We start from the raw sequence: 22,688 nt of genomic DNA, 5'->3' as shown, positions 1-22,688 counted from the left end.
ATAGTTATTTAATTATAAGTCAGAATTGGGCTTATAGAATAGTTAGAAAGCTCTTTGAAAGTGCTAGCCACCTATATACACCGTGCACAAATTTATGATGTTTGGTTAATTTCTTAGCTCGGCTTGTAAGGTCCATTAGACCTAAGCATTGGATTTAACGTGTTTCGGTCCGTTATTAATCAAGATTAATTATGTGCGAGCATACTTTAGGCCTAATTAATAAGCAGATTGAAGTCTAAAAAGTTACTTTATATGACATTTGATTTCCGCCTCAACACTTCAACTTTGATCTAGCTTGAAGAATGGGTTTTTGTATCATCATTGCACTTCCTTTTGGGACAAGAGGCCGACTTTAGGTGCCCACAAGTACATAATCTAGTCTAGACAAGGCTGGTCTACATTAACTTCTGAGAAGATTTGTAAAATGCCATCCCTCTATGCATCCTTAGCAGACTTACATAGCCTAAAAAGGTGTTGTATCCCTTCCACCCTAAAAATGCAAAGGCCACAACAAATACCAATATCCAAATCCCGTCTTCCCTAATTACCTTTTGCTGTAATTCCATTTCGCAAGACTTTCCATAATCCAGACATAAATAATTTCCACTTCGGGAGAATGTTCCAAGACCTATTAGTAGACATATCCAGATTAATTTGTTTTTAAAAAGCATACCCCGTCTTGACCCGTAATTGAGAAATCCCTAACTTCAAAACAATCGCGAAGTTTGGCTTGATTCTAGCCATTGTACAAATGCTTCTTTAATCCTTCAATTCTTTAATCGCGAAGTCTGGCTTGATTCTAGCCATTTGCCCGACCATATCAATAGGGACCCCTAAATGTGTCCTAAACTAGTCAACCTACCCTATTCCCAAGGGGTCTTAAAACTTCGTTGTTATGAAATAGGCGTATTAGGATTGTCCGTTAAATACAATTTTTCATGATTTAGCTATTAGCCTAACACAATGTAGAATATTTCCAGAATATTCGTAATCACCTGACAACTCTGATTTATGTTTTGAAAAACCATAAAGGTTCATCTCTAAAAAAATAAAAAATAAGTGAGTAAGCATAGGTATGTTGGTGAATTAATATGGAATTAGGAGATGTTTTAGACCGCTGAACTTGTATGTGAGAAAAGTTTAAGCCAATGATATCAAAGGAATGAGGGGCCAATTATTTTCCAATGTGATCGTAATTTAACTTTTGCCTAATTGGACTCGAATATTCTTGAGACTTTTGACAAACCTATCTATAAAAAATATCAACTCGTGATCATTTTTTAAAAAATTGAAATGAACAATAAGATCCTAGCACAAACCTAATTATCAGTGCAAGTAGAGCATAAAAACAACAAAAAAAGGTGGCAACCTGTGAATCCCGTGATAGGGTTTGGGAATGGTATAACAGGAGCAAAGGAAGAGAGATATGGGAATTGGAGTTTTCTAAACCTTAAGAACCGATAAAAGGCTACACTATTGTAAAGATTTGACTTCCCTAAAAATTTACTCCGTAACTTTTATTACTGTAAATTTCCAACACAAAGATAAAAGCTTTCTATTGTATTTTTCTTAAAAATCCAGGTTACTGGTCCTAATTAACTTGAAAATTCCAGGTTTAGATCAGACCGAATTGGATCAAAAACCCGAATCAAGGTTTTGTAAAGACCAGACCATGCCGGAATAACCAAGTCCGATCCTCAGTTTTGGATAGTTTCACACCCCTAATTACAAGTATATATTAATTAATTATTATGGTATTTCATTTAGTTCGACACATGAAAATTGATTTTGAGATTTGATTAAAATTTTTGATGTACATTTATTGCTTCTAATCAATGTATATAAAGAGACATTTGTGTTCGCAAAAGTGAAATTGGTATTTTATGCACTTATTAAGGTGGCTATATTTATTTTCAAAATGACAATTAAATTAACTTGTAAGGCCGTAATTAAATAATGGTTATGCCATTTGATCTAAATTAAATCATGTCTTAGAACAATGACATTTTTCAAGCCAAAATGTGTGTCTCATGCATATATTCTTGACTGGTAACCTAGTATAAGGCCAAATTCAATTTTATAAGCACTACTACCCCTCTAATGTTGTAATCCATTGATATAAATCAAATATCAAATTTATCGTTTTTTGCATCATATATTTCTTTCTAGAAAGATCTAAATTACATGTTATCCTATGAATAAGTTATTAACCGACAATAATTGGAGTGTTTACTTAGGGCATGTTCACATTTACTGAATTAAGCTGAACTGAACTGAACTGAACTGATTGGAGCTGAACTGAACTGAACTGAACTGATTGGAGCTGAACTGAACTGAACTGAATTGAGCTGAAATGAATATTTTATGAGAGAGGGAAATTAGGAACTGAACTGAACTGAACTGATTGGAGCTGAACTGAACTGAACTGAAATTAAGTAAATCTGAACAGGCCCTTAGTGAGAGTGGCAACATGAAACATGAATTTTGTGGTGATAAATCAGTTGGAAATTTAAATTTTGCTTTAATGACTCTAATTAATTGATATTTATCACATAAGATACTCAATAAATATAATGTACAGAAACTGAAAAAAACCATTTAATAAAATGGTTTATTGACAAACAGAATCTGAACCGATCCATCATATTAATGAGTTTTGTACATATTCCCAACTCTGATATCTTGATACAACTATATATAACCCTCAAATGTGCATGCTCTTTTTCAGTCTAAGCTCACTCATTTTCTCTTTGATCATTTTGCTGCCTTAATTGTGAGATCGATTGAAATCAAGATGAATAATAAGGATCTTTTGCGCCAACAACTAGTAGAGAAGAGACAATTCTTGATTGCCGAGGTTCAATTCTTAACTTTTTATTCATTTGAGTTTTGAATTTCTTCTATATTATGAATTGTTGTGTGTTTTTGTTTGTGTACTTGCATCACGAAATTAAGTGGCTCCTCAAGATCAAAATTGACAATGGCTATGATAAAAATTTAATTCTACATGCATGGACTAGATGGCTTATAATTAAAATTTCAATAAGTTGCTTAATTTATTTGAGATAAATAATACCTATACATACATGATTCACTTAATTAAAATAATATGAAAGACACTAATTCATTACATATGAAAAAAGGAAAAATTGCCCGCAATAATCCGACTTTTGCCCGTCCGCTGAAAATAATCCCACCTTTACCCCTAATCCGCTTCCAATGGTCCCAGGTGACCAGTTACCTGTTGAAAAGGTAATTTATTTTTTTGGTTTGAAATACACTTGTCACTACATAATTTGTCAAAAAAATTTAATAAAAAAATGACAAAAAACCCCTCCACCCCAGCCACACCAACCCCAGCCACACCCGTCCTAGCCACCCCTAAGCCACCACCATCCCCACCTGATCGTAACCCACCACCAAGCCCACCTGAACGCAACCCACCAAATCGAAAAGCCACTCCCAACCGACGCCGACCGGAACCCTAGCCTAACCAACCCCAAAACTCCTTCGAAACCCACCAACCCCATGCCCATTCGAAACCCCACAAACCCAGGTTGGAATCAGGTCGGGGACATGTGAAAATGGTTCGACAATTCGTGGATAAGGGTAAGGGAGGCACCGTGATGGGGGAGGGGGGTAGGGGCAAGGACGCTCGACGCGGCTGGAATTCGGGAAAGGGGAAGGTCGACGCGGCCAAAGGGGGCAGGGGATGTCGGAATATCTGAAATTGGGGGTGGTTGCGAGGCCGGAATAGGGTGATAAAGGGGGCAGGGGAAGTCAAAAAAGTCTGGATTGGTGGCTAGGAAGATCGGCGCGCCGGGAGCGGTGGCTGGGAAGGTCGGCGCGCCGGGAATGGTGGTTGGGAAGGTCGCCGCGCCGAGAACGGTGGCTGGGAAGGTGGTTTTCCCGGTGGAAGGTTTTAATATTAATTACGTAGTATTTTTTTTTACTTTTTTTTTATTATTATTTTTTAATTTTATTATTTAGACTAATCGGGTGTCGACACGTGTCAAGTAACTTGCTAAAGCAAGTTAAGTGACCGGTTGAGACCAATAAAAAAGATCGAGGCCGGGGTAAAGGTGGGATTATTAAAAAATAATCCAAAGGTGGGATTATTTTCAGCGGACGGGCAAAAGGTCGGATTATTGCAGGCAATTTTTCCAAAAAAAAAGAGAAGTCAACAATGGGTGCATGTATATGTAGATAACACAATTGAAAAACCTTAAAAACCATTGAAATGAGTGTCGTAGGTCCTCAACAAAGAAATTTAGGTAATTAATTAATCACTTAAGGATAAACTATGTTGTTGTCACAAAAAAAAAAAAAAAGAAATAAAAAAGATAAACTTGTTATAAAATAAAGAAAAGAAAGAATAGTAAAATACAAGAGGAAGATGGAAGTGTTAATCATAATGACTTCATGATAAAACTAGCTAGTTTTTTTTTTTTTTTTTTTTGCTTGTGAGATAAATTATTTTCTTAATTTTATAGTTATTTTTTTTTTATTTTTTAATTGTTAAGGATAGATGAAAGATGAAAATCTCGACCCACTAATATATGACGAGTTTAAAGTTTGATAAAAAAAAAATAGTGAAGTGAAATTGGGAGATAAAGATAAAAAGACAGAAAATAAAATGTCTAGAAGGAAAGGGATCGAAAGGAAAAGGAAAAGATGAAAAAGAGGGAGAGCGAGCATCAAATATGTTTTCTATGAATAATATAAATTCAAATATGTTGTGACAATGTAATTTATTTAATCGGGGTTAAGCCTTCAATTTTTTAAGGGGAAAAATTAGAAAAAATAATCCCAACTTTGTCTAATTTACGTAGAATAATCCCAACTTTCATTAATACTGGAATAATCCGAACTTTGGGGGGCCTTCTTTTTCTTCAGTCCCAAATACCGGTTACCGGTTGAATGGGTTAATTTTTTTTTTCCTGTTAAAGTGACACGTGTCACTATTTAATTGATTAAAAATTAATTAAAAAAACAAATTAAAAAAACGAAAATTAAAAAATAAAAACCCCACCAGCCAAACCCCAACCACCCAGCCCAACCACCTCCCTAACGACCGGAATTCCCCCACCACTGGAGTCCCCGTCCCCGAAACTCCCACGCCACCAGCCAAACCCAAAAACCACCCCCACGACGACACCTTTCCCCCACCACTAGAGTCCCCGTCCCCGAAAGTCCCACGCCCCAACTCTCGAAAACCCCAAAACCACCAGCCCCAATCTCGAAAATCCCTCCAAAGCCACCAGCCCCACTCGAAAATCCCCATAAACCACCTACCCACATCGGAAATTGGCTGCGATTTCGTGGCTGTGGTTTCATGGCTGCGGTTTCGTGGCTACGGTTCCGTGGTTGCGATTTCGTGGCTGCGATTCCGTGGTGGCTACGATTTCGTGGCTGCGATTGTGGGGTTACGGTGGTTGGGGATTTCGGTGGTTGCGTCGGGTTTCGGGGAGAGGGGAAAACGGCGACTCGTCGTGGGGTGGGGGAGACGCGGCGGGCTGGGCTGTGATGGTGGAGGTTAGGGTGTAAGGTGGGGTGGCGGGCCGGGCTGTGGTGGTGGAGGTTAGGGTGGATCGGTTGGGGAAGGGGGAGCTGGGTGGTTTTCTTTTTAATTTTTTTTTTATAATATTTGGACCAATCAAGATTTGACACGTGTCAAGTGACCTGATATAATAGGTCATTGACTTTTGTTGACCGGTTTGGGATTGAAGAAAAAGAAAACCCCCCAAAGTTCGGATTATTCCAGTATTAACGAAAGTTGGGATTATTCTACATAAATTAGACAAAGTTGGGATTATTTTTTCTAATTTTTCTTTTTTTAAGGGTCTTTCCACTTTTCCCTATTATTAGTTAGCTAACAATACCACTTTTTATTTTTCAACTCACTCATGATCTAATAAATCATATAATGAAAAATGAATTGAAATAATGCTTTTATATAGAATTTTAATTTATGGCTTTATAAACAAAACTAGACCCTCTTAAATTTAATACAAGTCTATGTGCTTGACCATAAGATATTAAGTAGCTAGCTCTTACATGCAGGGGATTGTGGATGAGTTCTTTTTACAAGTGGAGTCGCTAGAAGATACGCAGCCTAATTTTGTCGAGAATATCATTACGGCATACTTTCCTTCATCAGCAGCCTACATGAATGATTTGGAACAACTCTTGTAATTATAAACCTTTTCTTATTTATGCTTTCTCGTCTTTCTTTTAATTTTTGCAAATATATATTGCCAATTATTTCATATACTTCATCCCTTTATATGTATTGGTTGTTGCATTTTTAATGGGTATATTTATCAAATTTTAATGTAGAATTATTAATATATATATATATATATATATATATATATATATATATATATATATATATTACTATTTTACAGAAACTCCAAACCATTAGATCTTGTAAATGTGGAACGGTTAATTCTAAAACTGAAAGGAGGCAGTGCTAGGTAAGTGACAACTTATAAATTATATTTACAAACTTGTGTTTTGTTATACATAGCCCTAAGGGCTATACATAAAAAACAACAATTTCATGTTATTAATACTATTTTCTTGTTTCAATGGAATCTAATTTATTAAACATTAATGACAGCTTATAATTCTCTTATATTTTCTAGAAAACAAAGAATAACTGATAAATAAATTCACCCAAATTAAATATGTAATTAATTCTTTTTTAATTAGCATTGCAATTTCAATTATAAATCCCAATGAATGATACCCATATGAATTTGCTAATTTGGGATAACAAGTGGTATGTTTGGAGTTGAAATTGGGACAAAATTGGGACGAGGTGGAGTTTTTTATTAGCTTCTGCTAAAATTAAAAGACACCAACATGATTTTTTTTTTTTAATTTTATTTTTTTTTTATTTTTTTTTTTTACAATAGCATACACCAACATGATTACATATATGATATCTCACATGATATTGGGATGATATTTTTTGGGTTTATTAATTTGGGTTGATTGCTTTCAAAAAAAAAAAAAATTGGTGTTGATTTTTTTTGGGGGGTTTATTGGTATTGTAATATATATGCAGATGTTAATTAGCTCTAGATGCACAACTTTTGTTTGAGATGTTCTAATTTATATATGCAGTAGTTATATTTTGTTTGTAAAACGCTAATTAATATGTAGTTCATTTTTGTTTTTAGATAGATTGTATTTTACCTATTCTTTTTTACATATTCGTAATTTTTGTAAACATACTCAATAATTTTTTTTCTTTACGGTACTATGAAAGATTGACAGCTGATCTTAATTAGAAAAGCTGTGTATAAAAATTTTGGACTACATAAAGATGGGCCTTGAAAATGAGAAATAAAGATTTTTATGTAATACTTATAAGTAATAAAAAACGATTTGCAGGAAAGTTTATTGTGGGTTTTATCATTTTTTTTCCCTTTGAATATGATATTAGTTCTACTACGTAACAAAAAAAAAAAAAAAAAAATAGTTATAATGGGCTAATAAATGTAGTTTGATGAAAAATTATCCTATCAGCAATACTACATTAATTAAATAAGCTGTTTAAGCCAATAATAAATTAGATTTTATTGAAACAAGGAAAAGGGCATTAATAACATGAAATTGTTGTTTTTTATGCATAGCCCTAAGGGCTATGTATAACAAAACCCAACAAACTTATGCATTTTTATTGCTGCCTTTAACTTTTATTTACCATAATTCCTAAATATTTGGTCCCATTATTACGGTTCATAAATGTTACAAATTCACAAAGTAATTAGTCATTTTCTAGATCATGTAGAGACAGACTTGTTATAAATAATGAAGCTTATCCAAGTGTAATACTCCCTCCGTCCCCAAATAATAGTCCCTTATGGCCTATTTTTAGTCCCAAATTGATAGTCTCATTTGCTTTTTTTAAATACCATTAATATCAATTTTTTTTATCAAAATTCTCTCTAATTAAAACAATATTTGTGCAAATTTATCTTTCCTATATAAATTTTGTTTTTCAATGTACTTTTATTACTTTCTCTCTCTACTATTTTATATATCCAATGTAAATTTATCTTTCCAATGTAATTTTACTACTTTTATTTAAGTTCCTTAATTCCCGTGAATTTTGCCCATAAGGGACTATCAAAAGGGGACGGAGGGAGTATATTATTTAGAGACTTGAGCAAATTATGCTTCTGTTGTTTGTAATCATTATAAGATACATTACTTTGTTATATACAGTATGGGAATGGCAAGGTTCAACGCGATCATTGAAGAGATGTTCGCCATTTTCAGGGAAGAAAGATATGACAGGTTATAGTCTAATTTAATCTTACTTTTAAGTTTATCAAAATAATGAAGAAGGATTATAATTCTTTTCCATACATTTTATTTATTAGGTTATATGCCGCATTTTTGAGAATTAAGGAGGGGCATGAGGCTCTAAAGATGCAAATCGAACCTTATGCTGAGGTTATTTTCGAGGATGTCCCAATTTTTCACGGTGAGAAACGAATTCGTTTCTCATGGTGGCATTTTTGTGAATAAATCAACAACTTTTTCAACTTTATTCAACTGTGGAGCCCACAATATTGAAAAAGTTGTTGATTTATTCACCAAAATGCCCCCATGAAAAACAAATTTCGTTTCTCGCCATGAGAAACAGGGTATTTCCCGTTATTTTCAACATCCTTCACAAAATTTTAACTTATTTGTATTATTGTTGACTGACTACACACTTATAAACTTATCTTTATGTGTGTTTAGATATTACGTTTGCTGAGAGAATAATAAACTTCAGCAGCCAATCATGCAGAAGTCGAAAGCGTTGACATCAATGATGATATATATGCGACTGAGGCTCGCATATATGAGAAGCATCCTAACTAGAGAAGTTTTAATAATGAAAGAACATTTGCATTGTAATGTTGTTGTTGTTTTTTTTAGGAAAAAAATGTTGTTGTTGTTTTTTTTTTTTTTTTTTTTTTAATTTAACTTAAGAACTATCCAATCTGTAAGAAGTTAATTTTCGTTGTTTTCTGTGGGGATGTTGAATGGCTCTAAATTTATGAACTTAGTTATGAAATCCTTCATATTGAATAACATGTAATACCTTAATATATATTGGATTTTCAAAAATGGTTTTTAATTGCATTTTGATACAGTTTTTCTTGCATGCAATAATAAGGCCAGGGTAATTTGAGGAAAATACAAGTGTATCTCCTAATTGTTAATCAAGTATCAAATACACATTGAATGTACGTGCAACTAATGTAAATTGTCTCTTTATCTTTTGGTTCTAGAAATTTTTGATAAAATATATATCTAAAAATAGTTTAATCAATATTATGATTCATAAAATTCAATAGATGATGAATGTACGTCAAATCTTGATATCCTCATATGTTTTGTTATAATAGAGATTAATTGGGGCGCCTCGATAATGTGATTGTACCTTGTGCGTTTCTATTAATTAGTTACGAAAAATGTATGCAGCAAAAAGACTTCAAGAGGATACATTAGTAGAAGAAGGCATCTTCTAAGTTTTAAGTCAGCATAAAACCAAACCTAACACATCTATTGTGATGTTACATGAGTTTCTAATAGTTTTAGACCCATCAAAACTCAAGAATAATACATCGAGAAATTTAGTAATACAAATATATACTATAAAACATGATTCCTTTGGTGAAGATAATAAATATATAATACTACCCTAATCCAATTAGTTTCCATAATACCTTAATTCAGGCTTTGAAGACTAGCAAGGTTGAAGAAAGCGCCACGCTTGTGCTTGAGTTGGGTGTAAGTCCCACGCTCCACCACCTTTCCATCCTCGACGAAGGCGATGGAGTCAAGGTTTTTAATAGTGTTAAGCCGATGAGCAACCACGAGGGTGGTTCGGCCTATCATGACTCGGTCCAAGGCTTCCTGGACTAACTTCTCAGATTGCATGTCTAAAGCACTAGTAGCTTCATCAAGTAACAAAATAATCGGGTTTCGAAGTATTGCTCTTGCTATAGTAATTCTTTGCTTTTGACCTCCAGACAATTGCACCCCTCTCTCTCCACATTCGGTTTGGTATCCTTCGTTTAAGGAGCTGTGTGCAAATCAATGAATTAGTCCATTTTATCATTTAGCTAAATCAAGATTAATAGGAAATAAATCAAGGATAATAAAATATATATCAAGAAAGCCTTATGAAAGGAAAAAAAAATTAAATCAAAAGGCAAAATAAAACATGCATGATTTGATAAATGAAGAATGTGTTCATACTAATCTTTGTTAGAGAGTTTGGTTGGATAATAGTCTGAGTTATATATGCATTATGCTTTTGGCCTGGTTTAGTTAAGGTTCATAACTAAAATGAAATAAGTCAAGAAAGGATTATGTAGGAATTAAATAAAAAATGATAAATGTTGATTTTGCTCACACTAAATTATAGTAGGGAGTTGGATTGGATTGGATTAGTAGTCTGAGTCATATATGAGTATAAGTTATCTAGATCAATTTTGATTAGGTCGGATTAGTAATCCAAGTCTTATTTGATTACCAGTTTACGTTACGCACATTATATTGGCGCATAATGGCTATGTGTTTCACAACCTACACTAGTAGTACCAACACCACTTTTCCCCACCCCTTTTAATAAAGAAAAGGATAATTTTTTTTTTTATAAAAAAGGACTAAAAACTAAAGCACATAATTTAGGGTTCATTTGGCATTGATGTGGTTTTTTGTTTTTTAAAAGTACATTATACATGTTACATAATGAATAAAAAATTATTTAGACTTATAAAAATCATGATAATTTTGAAAACTGACAATAAAAAAGTGGAAACACCTTTTTCTTGTTTCCTATTTTTGGTTTTTAGTTTTCAAAAAAACAAAAAACTGAAAACCAAAAATGATGCCAAACTAACCTGACTTACCAAATAAACTCATGGGCATTAGCAGCTTTAGAGGCTTCAACAACTTCATTCTCAGTGGCATCAACCTTACCAAGAACAATATTATCTCGAATAGATCCTGAATATATTATAGGGTCTTGGCTAACAAGGGCCATATGTTTTCGATACCATACCACATCAAACTCTCTTATATCCACCCCATCTACTTTTATTGCTCCTCTATCAACATCATAAAATCTTTGTATTAAGGCTATCACTGTTGACTTCCCACACCCACTCTTTCCCACGAGCCCTACGCTTGTGCCCGCCTTCACTTCTAGGCTGAATTGTCGTAGGATCGCGCTCTCGGATCGTGTTGGGTATGCAAAGTCCACCTTACGTAGCTCTATTCTTCCTATGATCTTTTCTAGTTTTGTTGCCTGTAAATTACACAACAAGATTTGAAATTGGTGCATAGAAAGAACATATGTGCATTGAATCAAAAATACTAATTAGTTTACACATTGTCCCGATCTCTAATGTACATATGACGTGATGTACAAAGATAACCATTTCAAGAGGGAAATTGATTTTGGCACACCCCTATGTGAGAAGAGCATAGAAAACTGTGCTCTCACATAGAGGTGTGCCAAAATAAATTTAGGGTGTGCCAAAATCATTTCCCTTACAAGAGTTGTGTAGCATTGAAATTACATATATTCAGCTTGTTTATTTAAAATCACCCATATCTCATTCTCCCTTGTTTGATTTGTTTGAGAGAATACATATTATCCTATATAAAAGGAATAGGGATAAAATAGGGGCTTATCCTTTATTTATCTAACAACACAAAGTCGATCTTATATGTGACTAGTCATACCGTGTCGCCAACTATTATAAGGGCTATTTCGTTAGTGTAATAGGGTTCACACGGTGTGGCCAACCACACACAAGACGTGTTGATATAACAAAGGGGTCATGTATAAGAATTATATTGATGATAAAAATTTATAGGTATGTGAAAGACAATGCTACCCTTGTTTTACTACTTATTGCAATTTATTTTTTAAGGGGACTACTTATTGCAATTTAATTCCCAACTCATATTAAATAAGGGATAATATCATTCTTATCCCTATCCCACCTATTAATTCCCTATCCTTATCGATCCCACCTATTAATTTTCTATCCTTATCCTATCTTATTATCCTCGTTGTCCCTATTCCTCTTGCCAAATGCCACGGACCACAGTACATATTCTTCAGTAGGCTGTTTCACATTAATTTATTGTGGACTACTAATATTAGAGACACTATGTTTATTTTATTAATAAAAAAAAAGGTTACTATATTAAATTAAATTATTATTATTATTATTATTATTATTATTATTATTAACCCTTTGAGCTAATCCGGATTCGAAAATCAATTCTGGGTGGTTAGGTTCCAGTCCCCTCCCAATTGTTGTTGCGTATGCTATAATGAAAGTCATTGTGTTATTATAATGCTCACAAGAGATTATTTTTGTTTTTTAAATGGTCAATAACATAATAATAAAGAATAACATAATAATAAAGGTCACCATGTATGTTAAAACTAGGGTCACTAGGTTCAATATAAAAGGCGGCCACATATGTACTTTAATCCACCTTAATATTTAAGGTCACACAAGTTTTAATAATAGATCACTATGTTAAATTTAGGGTGACTAGATTCAAAATAACGCTAAGTATGCGCATATAAATCTCAAGTCCACAATGATGTTATTGTGAACCAGGTCCACACAAGTTTGCTAAAAAAGATGTCACACAAGAAATAGAATTGCAGTTGCTAACCTGAGAGATTGATGATGACTCAAAAATCTGGGAATTTCGATCAAGAATTCGAAAAACCGAAGCAACAGCAGCAGAACCCTTAGCAAGATCAGAAGTCATACTCCCAGCTTCAGCAATAACCTTACCAGTACTCACTAACACAAAGAATGTCTTAAAAACATCTCCTGCAGAAATCTCTTTCTTTTCAACCAATTTTCCACCATACCAAAAATCCAATGCCCAACACATAAATGTTAGTCCTTGAGCCGAACCCATACCGGCCCCGGCTAACCATGACTTCCTCCTCCCCTGCCTCCTAGGCTCATTTTGTGCCTCGTCGAATAACTCAAGTACTTTTCCTACACACCCATAAGAGGTCACTATCCTGTGGTTATAAACTGCCTCAACCGCGATTTGTGTGCTTTGGTTTTGTGCCTTTACAAAGTTGTTTGTTATGCTAGAGAGTAGCACTTTTCTTGTGTAGAAGCAGAGGATTGTGATGGGTTGAACTGCGATCATTACAAGCGCGAGCTTCCATGCTGTGATTAGTCCCATTATCATGGCAATTGTTACAGCCGAAATGGTCTGAACTATAAGGGAAACTCTATCAGCTACTAAGGATTTCACCATTGTAGCCTCATTGCTTAGCCTTGAACATAATGCTCCACTCGAGTTCTCCTCATCATCGAACCAAGCAGGCTCAAAACTCAGAATTTTTTCAAGCATTTTGAGGCGGATTCTCTTGGTAAGGCGCTCACCCATGTATGCAAAACTCGAGTGTTGAGCAAGGTTGAATATGATGGAAGAAATTGAAAGAAGTGAGAAAATTAAGGCATAGTTTCTGATTCTAGACTTCATTTCCTCATGATTTGTCACAAAAAAGGCAGAGATCATTGACCCTATTGTTAGTGCATAAGTAGGTTGCACTGCACCAAAGGCGATTGCAGAGAGACTTCCAACTAGTCCTTGTTTCCACTCAGGCAAGTTCAAGGAAAGAAGCCGCGAAAAGGATGGTGAAAGATGGGATTTTGTTGAGGAGTCTTGGTGTTCAAAATCAGGTAATGGTGTAGTGAAAACAGCAGGACTTGATCGCGCTGTGCTCAACCTTCCTGCACTCCTAGGAACAGAAGAAGTAGCACTTGGTTCATAACTTTGGTCTATGTCATTGCAACTTAGTTGTTTCTGCATTTTTGCTAGCTTTGCATAATGACCATTAGTTTTGTTGATAAGGTCTTTGTGTGATCCTGTTTCCATGATTTTGCCGTTGTTGATTACTGCTATCATATCTGCATTTTTCACTGTGGTGAGCTTGTGTGCAACTACCTGGTCATCAAATCAAATTAATTAACATGTATGCTTATGTTTAGATAATAATCTGTAACATATATTTGTCCTAAAAACTTAATTATTGTAAAAAGTGATGAAGTTTATGTACCAGAGTAGTTCTGCCAAGAGAAGCTTGATCGAGGGCGCTTTGAACTAGAGTTTCAGATTCTGAATCTAGTGCACTTGTAGCTTCATCCAAGAGAAGAATCACAGGGTTCTTTATAATTGCCCTAGCAATCGCGATTCTTTGCTTTTGACCTCCGGATATAAGTGCTCCTCTTTCACCAATCTATAATTGTGATACATGATTAATGCCACAAAAAGCAAGAATTCAACATTAACAACTAAAAAAAAAAAGCATATAATGAGGTCTAAAATAAAGACAGGGCCGTCTCAAACATTTTAAAAGATAAGAAAAGGCGTACTTATTAAAATGTTATACCACAACATTATTATGGTATACATACAAAAATTAAGAATTTATACATTCGATAACTTGTATGTGTACCTTAGTTTCGTAGCCTTCAGGAAGTTGTCTAATGAAGTTGTGCGCATTTGCAGCTTGAGCAGCACCAATAACTTCATCCATAGTAGCATCAAGCTTACCAAACATGATATTGTCCTTAATCGACGTACCAAACAAAGCATGATCTTGACTAACAAGTCCCATTTGACTCCTAATCCATTTCAAATTCAACCTTCTTATATCAATGCCATCAATCCTTACAACTCCCTCATTGGCATCATAGAATCTCTGAAGTAGCGCGATAGCAGTGGATTTACCACTCCCACTTGCTCCAACAAGGGCAACAGTCTTCCCTGCTTCGACTTTGAGGTCAAAATCTTTTAGGATGATGGTATCAGGGCGAGAAGGGTAGGTGAAGTTAACGCGTTCAAATTGTACCTCCCCTTGAATTTTGTCTAGAATTAGGCCTTGCTTAGCCTCACCATCGATCAATGGAGTCCGGTCTATCCTTTCGAATATTCTTGATGCTGCTACTGAGGCTTCTGTGAAGTGTTTCATTTCAGGTAGTGCACTTCCAAGTGCTCTGCATCAATTAGTATTCATGCATATGAAATGCAAGCAACACATTAGTTTAATGTTCAAGCATTTGCAACAACAACAAAAAACAAAATTAAGTAGGGATTTATAGATTATTGTCTTCTTAAAGTTATGCTAAATACTACTCCCTCCGTCCCTTAATACAAAGCTTCTTTCTAGCATTTATTACTCACATAATAAAGAGAAATAGGCTTTTAATTTAGGGACGGAGTGAGTATATTTGAAAAATTAAAGATTATTAATTATATTAGACAAGGTAAATTCTCCCATAATTCGTCTAAATTAAAATTAGTTGTCTAGCTTATAAATTATAATGTCAAACCTTACATGAGTAAGAGTTAAATAGTACATGGATTTACCAAACCTTCAAATTATATATGGACCATACATAGCATCTCCTTGTCTGTCATTTTAAGTTATCAATTAAAAAAAATCTAATTAATAATAAATCAGTACTACGTACAAACATTAGACATGTAACAATTTTTTTTAGAACATGCTAATATATAGGTAAAATTTGTATAAACCACCTTTTTTGTCCAACTTTTTTGAAAAAACCACCTTTTAAGTTTTTTTTTTTAACTAAACCACCTTTTAAGTACCTAAATTTTTTATTGCACCACCCCTATTTCAAATCTAACATATTGTATCTCAACCATCCACTTCCAAATCATCAACCATAGCAAATCTTTCCCTTCCATCTCAACCATCCACTTCAATTACCTCAATTTAGGTTTTGAGAATAAACAAATACTACAATTTAATTTTTGTAGCAAAATTAAGTTTGGTTATTTAGAGTTTTACTCAATTTAGTCATGCATATATATAAAGGGGAGGGTCAAATGTTTTTGGAGGTGAAAAAAATACATGATTTAGGAGCGAAAGTCACAAGTTGTGGGCCCCTTTGACGTTTTAGTTAATTTTTTCGTCATAATTTGAAATAGGGGTGGTGCAATTAAAAATTTAGATACTTAAAAGGTGGTTTAATTAAAAAAAAAACATAAAAGGTGGTTTTTTCAAAAAAATTGAACATAAAAGGTGGTTTTTACCAATTTTACCTAATATATATGATTGTTAAAGTATCAACTCAACCATAAGTTTAATTAAGTTGATAGTTGAGGTCTAAAAATATGTTTTATACTCTATCTGTCTATTACGACCCCTCATACAAGAGCCCAATGAATGAGATTCAAACACGTGACCTTTGTGTCATGCTGACTCTTTATACATGTTAAAGGACCAACTCATCAACCAAAAACTTAAGCTAATTAGGGGTCCATGAATATGTTTGATCGATGCTCTACCAATGACTATATATTAATTAATTCTAGAAGGGAGATATATAAATAGAAAAGGAAATCATTACGAGTAATTGAATATAAGTTAATCAGATCTTGTACTTGTTTACGAAATGATTAAGATGATAAAAAATGACAACCTTTAAGCAAGAAGCATCGAAGCAACAATAGATCCAACGCATTATTAGGCATCAATATAACATGATTCACATCAAGATCAGAGGACAACAATGCACTATGTATAATATATAGAAGAAGAGAAGACTTGGTATAAGTATATAGAAATAAAAAAAGTTGAAGCAACAACAAGAGAGATAAATATTAATAGACGACAAGAATATTCTAGCTGCAAGAACGTTGTATTTGATACTATACATCTTCGTCTTTCATGTGACACTCAATTTTCTATGATGCATGAAATAGAAGATGCATTCATTAATTTATTGGTACTTATTTTATGAAGTCTTTATTTATCCTTGAATATAATTTTCGAGTTCATCGTCTAATTAGATACATCATACATGCATTGTATATCTATATCACATCTTAATTTGTATAGTTAAATTTTAATTATGCTCAATACCCTTATGCATCATAGCTTAGTACCATTACCATACCATAATTTCATCAATATATAGTTTTCCAAAATTAGGTAAATGGCCTAGTTAACACAAGCAAAAGACTGCCAATCATAAATACTCCATATCTGTTACATATTAGTTGCAACTTTGGGATACTATTAGCGAGACATAAAAAATTCCATAGTTGCAACTAATATGTCACGAGGGTAGTAAATTGTTTGTTAAAAAAAAAATCACAAATCATTTGCACATCAACTAGTTAGCAATTTAGCATGCACATCTTAGCTTGCACATATATAAATTAACATGCTAAAAACAATATATAAATAACACAAGAAAAGTTTAGTGTACTAAACTAAGAACAATACTTACACTCCTCCCATGATAAATGTAACACCAGCAGCATAAACTCTACCACCAGTTTCTCCATGGTACATAACCAATCGACTTCCATACCAAGCTATAAATGCCCATATCGCGAAAGCAAGTCCTGTGCTTCCAACAGCCAGCCCTTTCGCGAACCCTTGCTTAATCCCTAGCTTCATAGTTCGGTCCAAGATGAGACCATATTTCTCTAGAATAGTCTTCTCAGCAGTGAAAGAATACACAGTTTTGATAGAGCTTAAGGCCTCTCCTATGATGCTGTTGGCCTTGCTGTATTCTTGATACGACTTTTTCGATAAAATTAGAAGGTATTTACCATAGATTACTCCTGGAATTAGTAAGAGTATGACTGTTGGAAAGGCTACTATTGCTAGCCTCCATGAGAAGTAAGCAGAGAATGCAATTCCTGATAAGAATGATGATGAGTGCATCAAGAATATTGGTACCTGAAACCCTCAAAAAAGCACCAAATGTTAGATTTAATTTTATAGCAAATTATAAGGTCAAATTCACCATCTAACTATCTAGCTAAAATGAAATTGAGGGCTATATTTTATTTTTGTATTTTTCTTTCTTAATACAATTCAAAGTTACTAATTTTCAATAAATACTATGTATATGAAGGTTACTTTATGAATTGATTGAGCCATAGCAAAAAAAAAAAAAAAAAAATCCATTCCAAAAAAAAAAAAAAAAAAAAAAGAACACGCTAGCAATCAAATGTAGCAATGGATATATTTTTGTAAAAAAAATGGAAAAAAAAAAAGAAGAAAAAAATATTGGAAGGAAAAAGAAATTGTGCACAGCTCCAAAGCACTATGGAAAAGGAGAGCATCTAAAAAAGGAAAATATTGATTCAAAATGTAGCCATGAAATTAAAACACTATGTCCAGAACAAATACACTCTGTGTTACATCACTTTAAGTACTTATGTCGGAGTTAGACTGGGGTGATTAAACTTTCAATAATAAAATTATTGGCTTCAACTAGCTAAACCATTTCTTAAAAAAAAATTCCATGAATTTGTTCCAAATAAAAGTGCCATTTGTTCAACCATGTGATTATGCCAAAAGTCCAAGCTTATTAGACAAAATGATCTATGTTTGACAAAGTTAAGAAAAAAATTAAAGGTTTACTTAAGAATAATTTCAAAATTTGTTCAAACATATATATTAGCTAGTATACCAAAAATCCGAGCTACGGAGTAATTAGTTAAGTGATCTATGTTTGTCAAAGTTAAGAACAAAAGGTTTACATAAGTAAAACCATGATATATGTTCAATCATACCTTCTCACTCAAAACCTCTTGAATGAGTGAAGTATCTTTGGATATACTATTCACAACCTCAGATGTAGTAGCTTCTTGTGAATCAAAGAAGCCAACCTCTTGCCTTAACACAGCTTCCAGATACTTATATCGAATCCTCAACACTTGCCGCTCACTAGTTTTGCTCCAACAAAAACCCTCTACAAGAGTCATTTTTCATATGAATAAATTAGAACATAACAAAATCTAGGTATACAATATATGTTAATGTAATAAATTTGCTAGGGTTTATTGTATGCTTACTTTAGTAGTTAAATGTGTTACTTACCCATGAAAGCTAGTACAAAGACTACTAGTCCCAAGTAAACAAAGTATAAGCTGCACTGAGATAACAAAAGAATTATTAGTATAGGGCAGTGTAACAAATAAATTAAACTATGTACTATCATTAATAAATTACATGTTTAATTTGATCAAGATCTAAACCATTGGAATTATTCTAGAGATCCTACATATGTATTTTTTTTTTTTTTTAACTATGTTTATTATAATTAACTATACTAACCTTTTCAACATCGGACATGAAGGTCTTAGCATTATTATTCTCTTGGTTTTGGCCAAAGCCAAGACTATTCATAAGCCTACTAGCAAACACTAAGAGGCAATTTGTGGACATTCCATCACCTATAGCTCCAATGGCACCCGATATCATTAAGAGATAATCGATCCAATCTGCATACCGAAAGATTATTATTGTTCCATTCGATTTTCTTTCCTTCATCCCATGATTTTCTTGTTTTTCCTTCTCCATGTATATTCTTCGAAGTATTATATGTACACCTTATTTATTTTGATTTTTTTGGGAGAAGTTGTATAGTACAAGGTTGCTAGCTACTAGCTAGTTCATCAAAATACAAATTTGCAAGTGCAACTACAAATAATGTTGGCTATAACCCCTTTAAAAGGAGAAAAAAGAGAAGGGGAGTGGGTAGCTAGATAAGCTATGAATTTGTTAAAAAGAAGGGAATTATATACAACTTATATATAGGTGGGCTTCCTAGGAAAACAACCTGTATTAAAACTATATACTCAAGCAATGAGCATTATGTGGGGTTTCCAAGCAACAAGTATATCAATCATGACTCTAAGCATTGTGGCTACATGGTTGATTGTTTTTGGGACGTAGACCTATCAATTGGGTCAGTTAGGTTGGGTAATTAGGTTCGGTACATGCTCAAAAATAAAAAAAATTATATTTAGCATCCTATCTTTTCAGACGGATTATAGTTGACAAGTCTATTTTGGATGCTAAAAAAATCTACTTATTGAATAATAATTTATTTAAAAAAAAAAACTAATTTACTTTATCACCCTTACAACAAGGGCAAAAATAACAAAATAAGTACAGAAAAAATTTAAGCATGTTTGCCCAAAAAGGTGATGCTGCCTTTGTATAAAAAATGTCCATTTGTGGTTGGTTATGTTACTCTTTATATTAGTTTAATGTTTTAGGGGCTTTAATTAGCTAGGGAGATGTATAATGACATTACTTTGATCACATGTCGTTTATTGCCATTACTTTAATTTAGTGTTAATTAATTAATTAATTATTATATATTTAATAAGTAATTAATAGTAGTAATGTAGTATTATTATATTGTAAGCCCGCATCCCTTAGCTTTGGCAATTTGGCATGCCATGCAAACTTCATAATATAATTATCACTAATAAATTAATAAATAATCTAATAATCTAATCTTCCTTGGATCCTAGTTAATCATCAAAAGAATTACTATGTTCACTAATATTATTTTCGTTAATTAATCTAGCTTTCTAGCACTGCTTCTCATGGAAGCTGATGCTCTTTGTTTGTGTTAACAGCTAAAATGATATATCATTAATTATGAATTCAAGAATTTCAAGTAGCCCTACAATTCCACAAGAGACCAATTCAAATATTAAATTTTTGAAGAGTAACTCACTCGGATTATAAATTATAAGTTTTCTAACATTACCTTGCTTTCAAGTTTCTTCGTATGACACTTAATCAGAATTTTTTACTCACATAGTCGCACTTGTACCTAACATAGACCTTGATTTGTGCATCAATTTAATTCAATAATTAGATAAACATATACGTATATCAAACTTAATCCAACCAATTAGAGCTCATAAAAAATACAAAAACCTTTTTCACAACATCATACCATTTGGATTACTACCAAATACCAAAAACAAATCATTAATAATTTGAGTTATCATAGACGTTTTTCTTATGTTGAAAAAAGCACCAGTTTAATACTACTTAGTTCAATTCAATTTCATCAATAGAACTAAAAGATTAATTTATTGGTAGCTTTCAAAATCACTACAAATAATTAAAATGTCATTGTATTTGTACCTAATTATTTTGTCATTTTATCCACATTTGAATATACTCACTATTACTATAATATTATCCAACAAGGTCGAGATCCTAATGCATGGCCTATTCCACTTTAATTTGCATACAATTAAATTAAAGTTGGGGTATCTTCTAAATTAATATATTATATATAATTCATGTTTATCATGATTAAGATAAATCTGATTTATTGATCTTGCTTTAGCTAGAAATTGAACTGTATTACTTTTATCATGACTTACTCCGCATAATACTTTAATTAATAAGCTAATGACATCGATCTTCATGCAAAATGACAAGGGAAGATCATTAGAAGACCATTTAAAAAAATGAATACAATTTCAATTTCTCGTGTTGGGTTTTTATGTATCTTTAGAATCTTTTATCACGATTTCCATTAATCTATAAGAAATAGTATAATTATGTAAAATCTTACTGGATTCATTTTAATATATACATATGAAAAGTTAGGTTACGGGCCTGTTCATATTTACTTAATTTCAGTTCACTTCAGCTCCAATCAGTTCAGTTCAGCTTCAATCAGTTTAGTTCAGTTCAGCTCCTAATTTCCCTTTTTCATAAAATATTCATTTAAGCTCAATTCAGTTCAGTTCAGTTCATTTCAATTTGGCTCCAATCAGTTCAGTTCAGCTCCAATCACTTCAGATCAGTTCAGTAAATGTGAACAGGCCCTAAGTGAATAGGAAGTATATAAAACGGAGAGTAGTAGTAGACTAGTAGTCTAAAGTAGTCAAAACTGTTTGCGCGAGTACAATGATTATTGACATAATTTAAGGTCCAATGGGGTAGCAAAAAGCGTACTTAGTGGCATAAAGTGAAATAAGCATCATTAAGGGCATCAAATTAATAATTTATTAATTTAAAGCTAACTAGTAATTACCATGAATTCATGATATCTTATTTTATTACTCCAGCAATGTCGCGTCTTAATACTCTAACATGCTTATGTAGGCACTTTGATAGCGAATTATATACTCCCTCCGTCTCTATGTTTTTGCCCCATAGTAGATAATTGGGTTAAATCATAAAAATTTGACTGTAAATTTTCATTAATTTATAAGAGATAATATAGTCAAATGAAGTCTTATTGGATTTCTCTCGTTGTATATTTTATTAGTATCAACTTTTTATAATTTTTATGTAAACAAGACGTGTCTTGAAGACCGTAATTAAAATGTCAAATAAGACAAAAAAATAGAGACAGAGGAAGTAATACAAGATTTGATCCATAATCCTTAATATATATCACCATAAATTAATAAGGTAAAGTTTTACTACGGATCAGTTTTGCTAGTCGATCAATATCCATTTATATTTATTTAATTATTTTTCTCAAATCTTTTTAAAAAATTAAATATTAGGAGACATTCCTCAGAAGAAAAGCACCTAGGGCACTCTGTTAGTCAACGTGTATTTGAATGATAATTTTCTTTTTAATTAATTTGTTTTTTTTTTTTTTTTTGACAACATTTAATTATTTTGTAAGGCTTATAGATTAGTTACTCCGCCGACCACATTAGCCATGTGCTAAGTAAGTTTATTCATTTTTATTAGTAATAAAAAAGTAAGTTTATTCATTATATATGGTTATATTGAGGATATTATATTTTAAGAAATTATATGATAATATTTAGTTGTTATA

General features: G+C 32.8%; 2 protein-coding genes across 2 annotated transcripts; one reads left to right on the top strand and one right to left on the bottom strand.

Annotated features, from left to right (window-relative positions):
* Positions 1-5,985: 5,985 nt before the first annotated feature.
* Positions 5,986-8,889, top strand: LOC145612703 (histidine-containing phosphotransfer protein 4-like). The gene is made up of 5 exons (XM_081668010.1): positions 5,986-6,191; positions 6,411-6,479; positions 8,242-8,313; positions 8,400-8,503; positions 8,801-8,889. The coding sequence occupies exons 1-5, from the start codon at positions 6,058-6,060 to the stop codon at positions 8,887-8,889; spliced, it is 468 nt and encodes a 155-aa protein (XP_081524136.1). The 5' UTR covers positions 5,986-6,057.
* An 852-nt stretch (positions 8,890-9,741) lies between these two features.
* On the bottom strand, positions 9,742-19,432 carry LOC145612702 (putative ABC transporter B family member 8). Its single transcript, XM_081668009.1, has 9 exons — positions 19,187-19,432; positions 18,950-19,004; positions 18,643-18,821; positions 17,343-17,800; positions 14,537-15,077; positions 14,138-14,317; positions 12,724-14,025; positions 10,932-11,329; positions 9,742-10,099 (listed from the first exon to the last, which is right to left on the bottom strand). The coding sequence occupies exons 1-9, from the start codon at positions 19,430-19,432 to the stop codon at positions 9,742-9,744; spliced, it is 3,717 nt and encodes a 1,238-aa protein (XP_081524135.1).
* Positions 19,433-22,688: the final 3,256 nt, after the last annotated feature.

Source organism: Chenopodium album, chromosome 24 (assembly GCF_948465745.1).
Source record: "Chenopodium album chromosome 24, dcCheAlbu1.1, whole genome shotgun sequence".
Lineage (NCBI taxonomy): Eukaryota > Viridiplantae > Streptophyta > Magnoliopsida > Caryophyllales > Amaranthaceae > Chenopodium > Chenopodium album.
The sequence above is the reverse complement of the archived record's forward strand: the minus strand, read 5'-3'. Positions and strand labels throughout refer to the sequence as shown.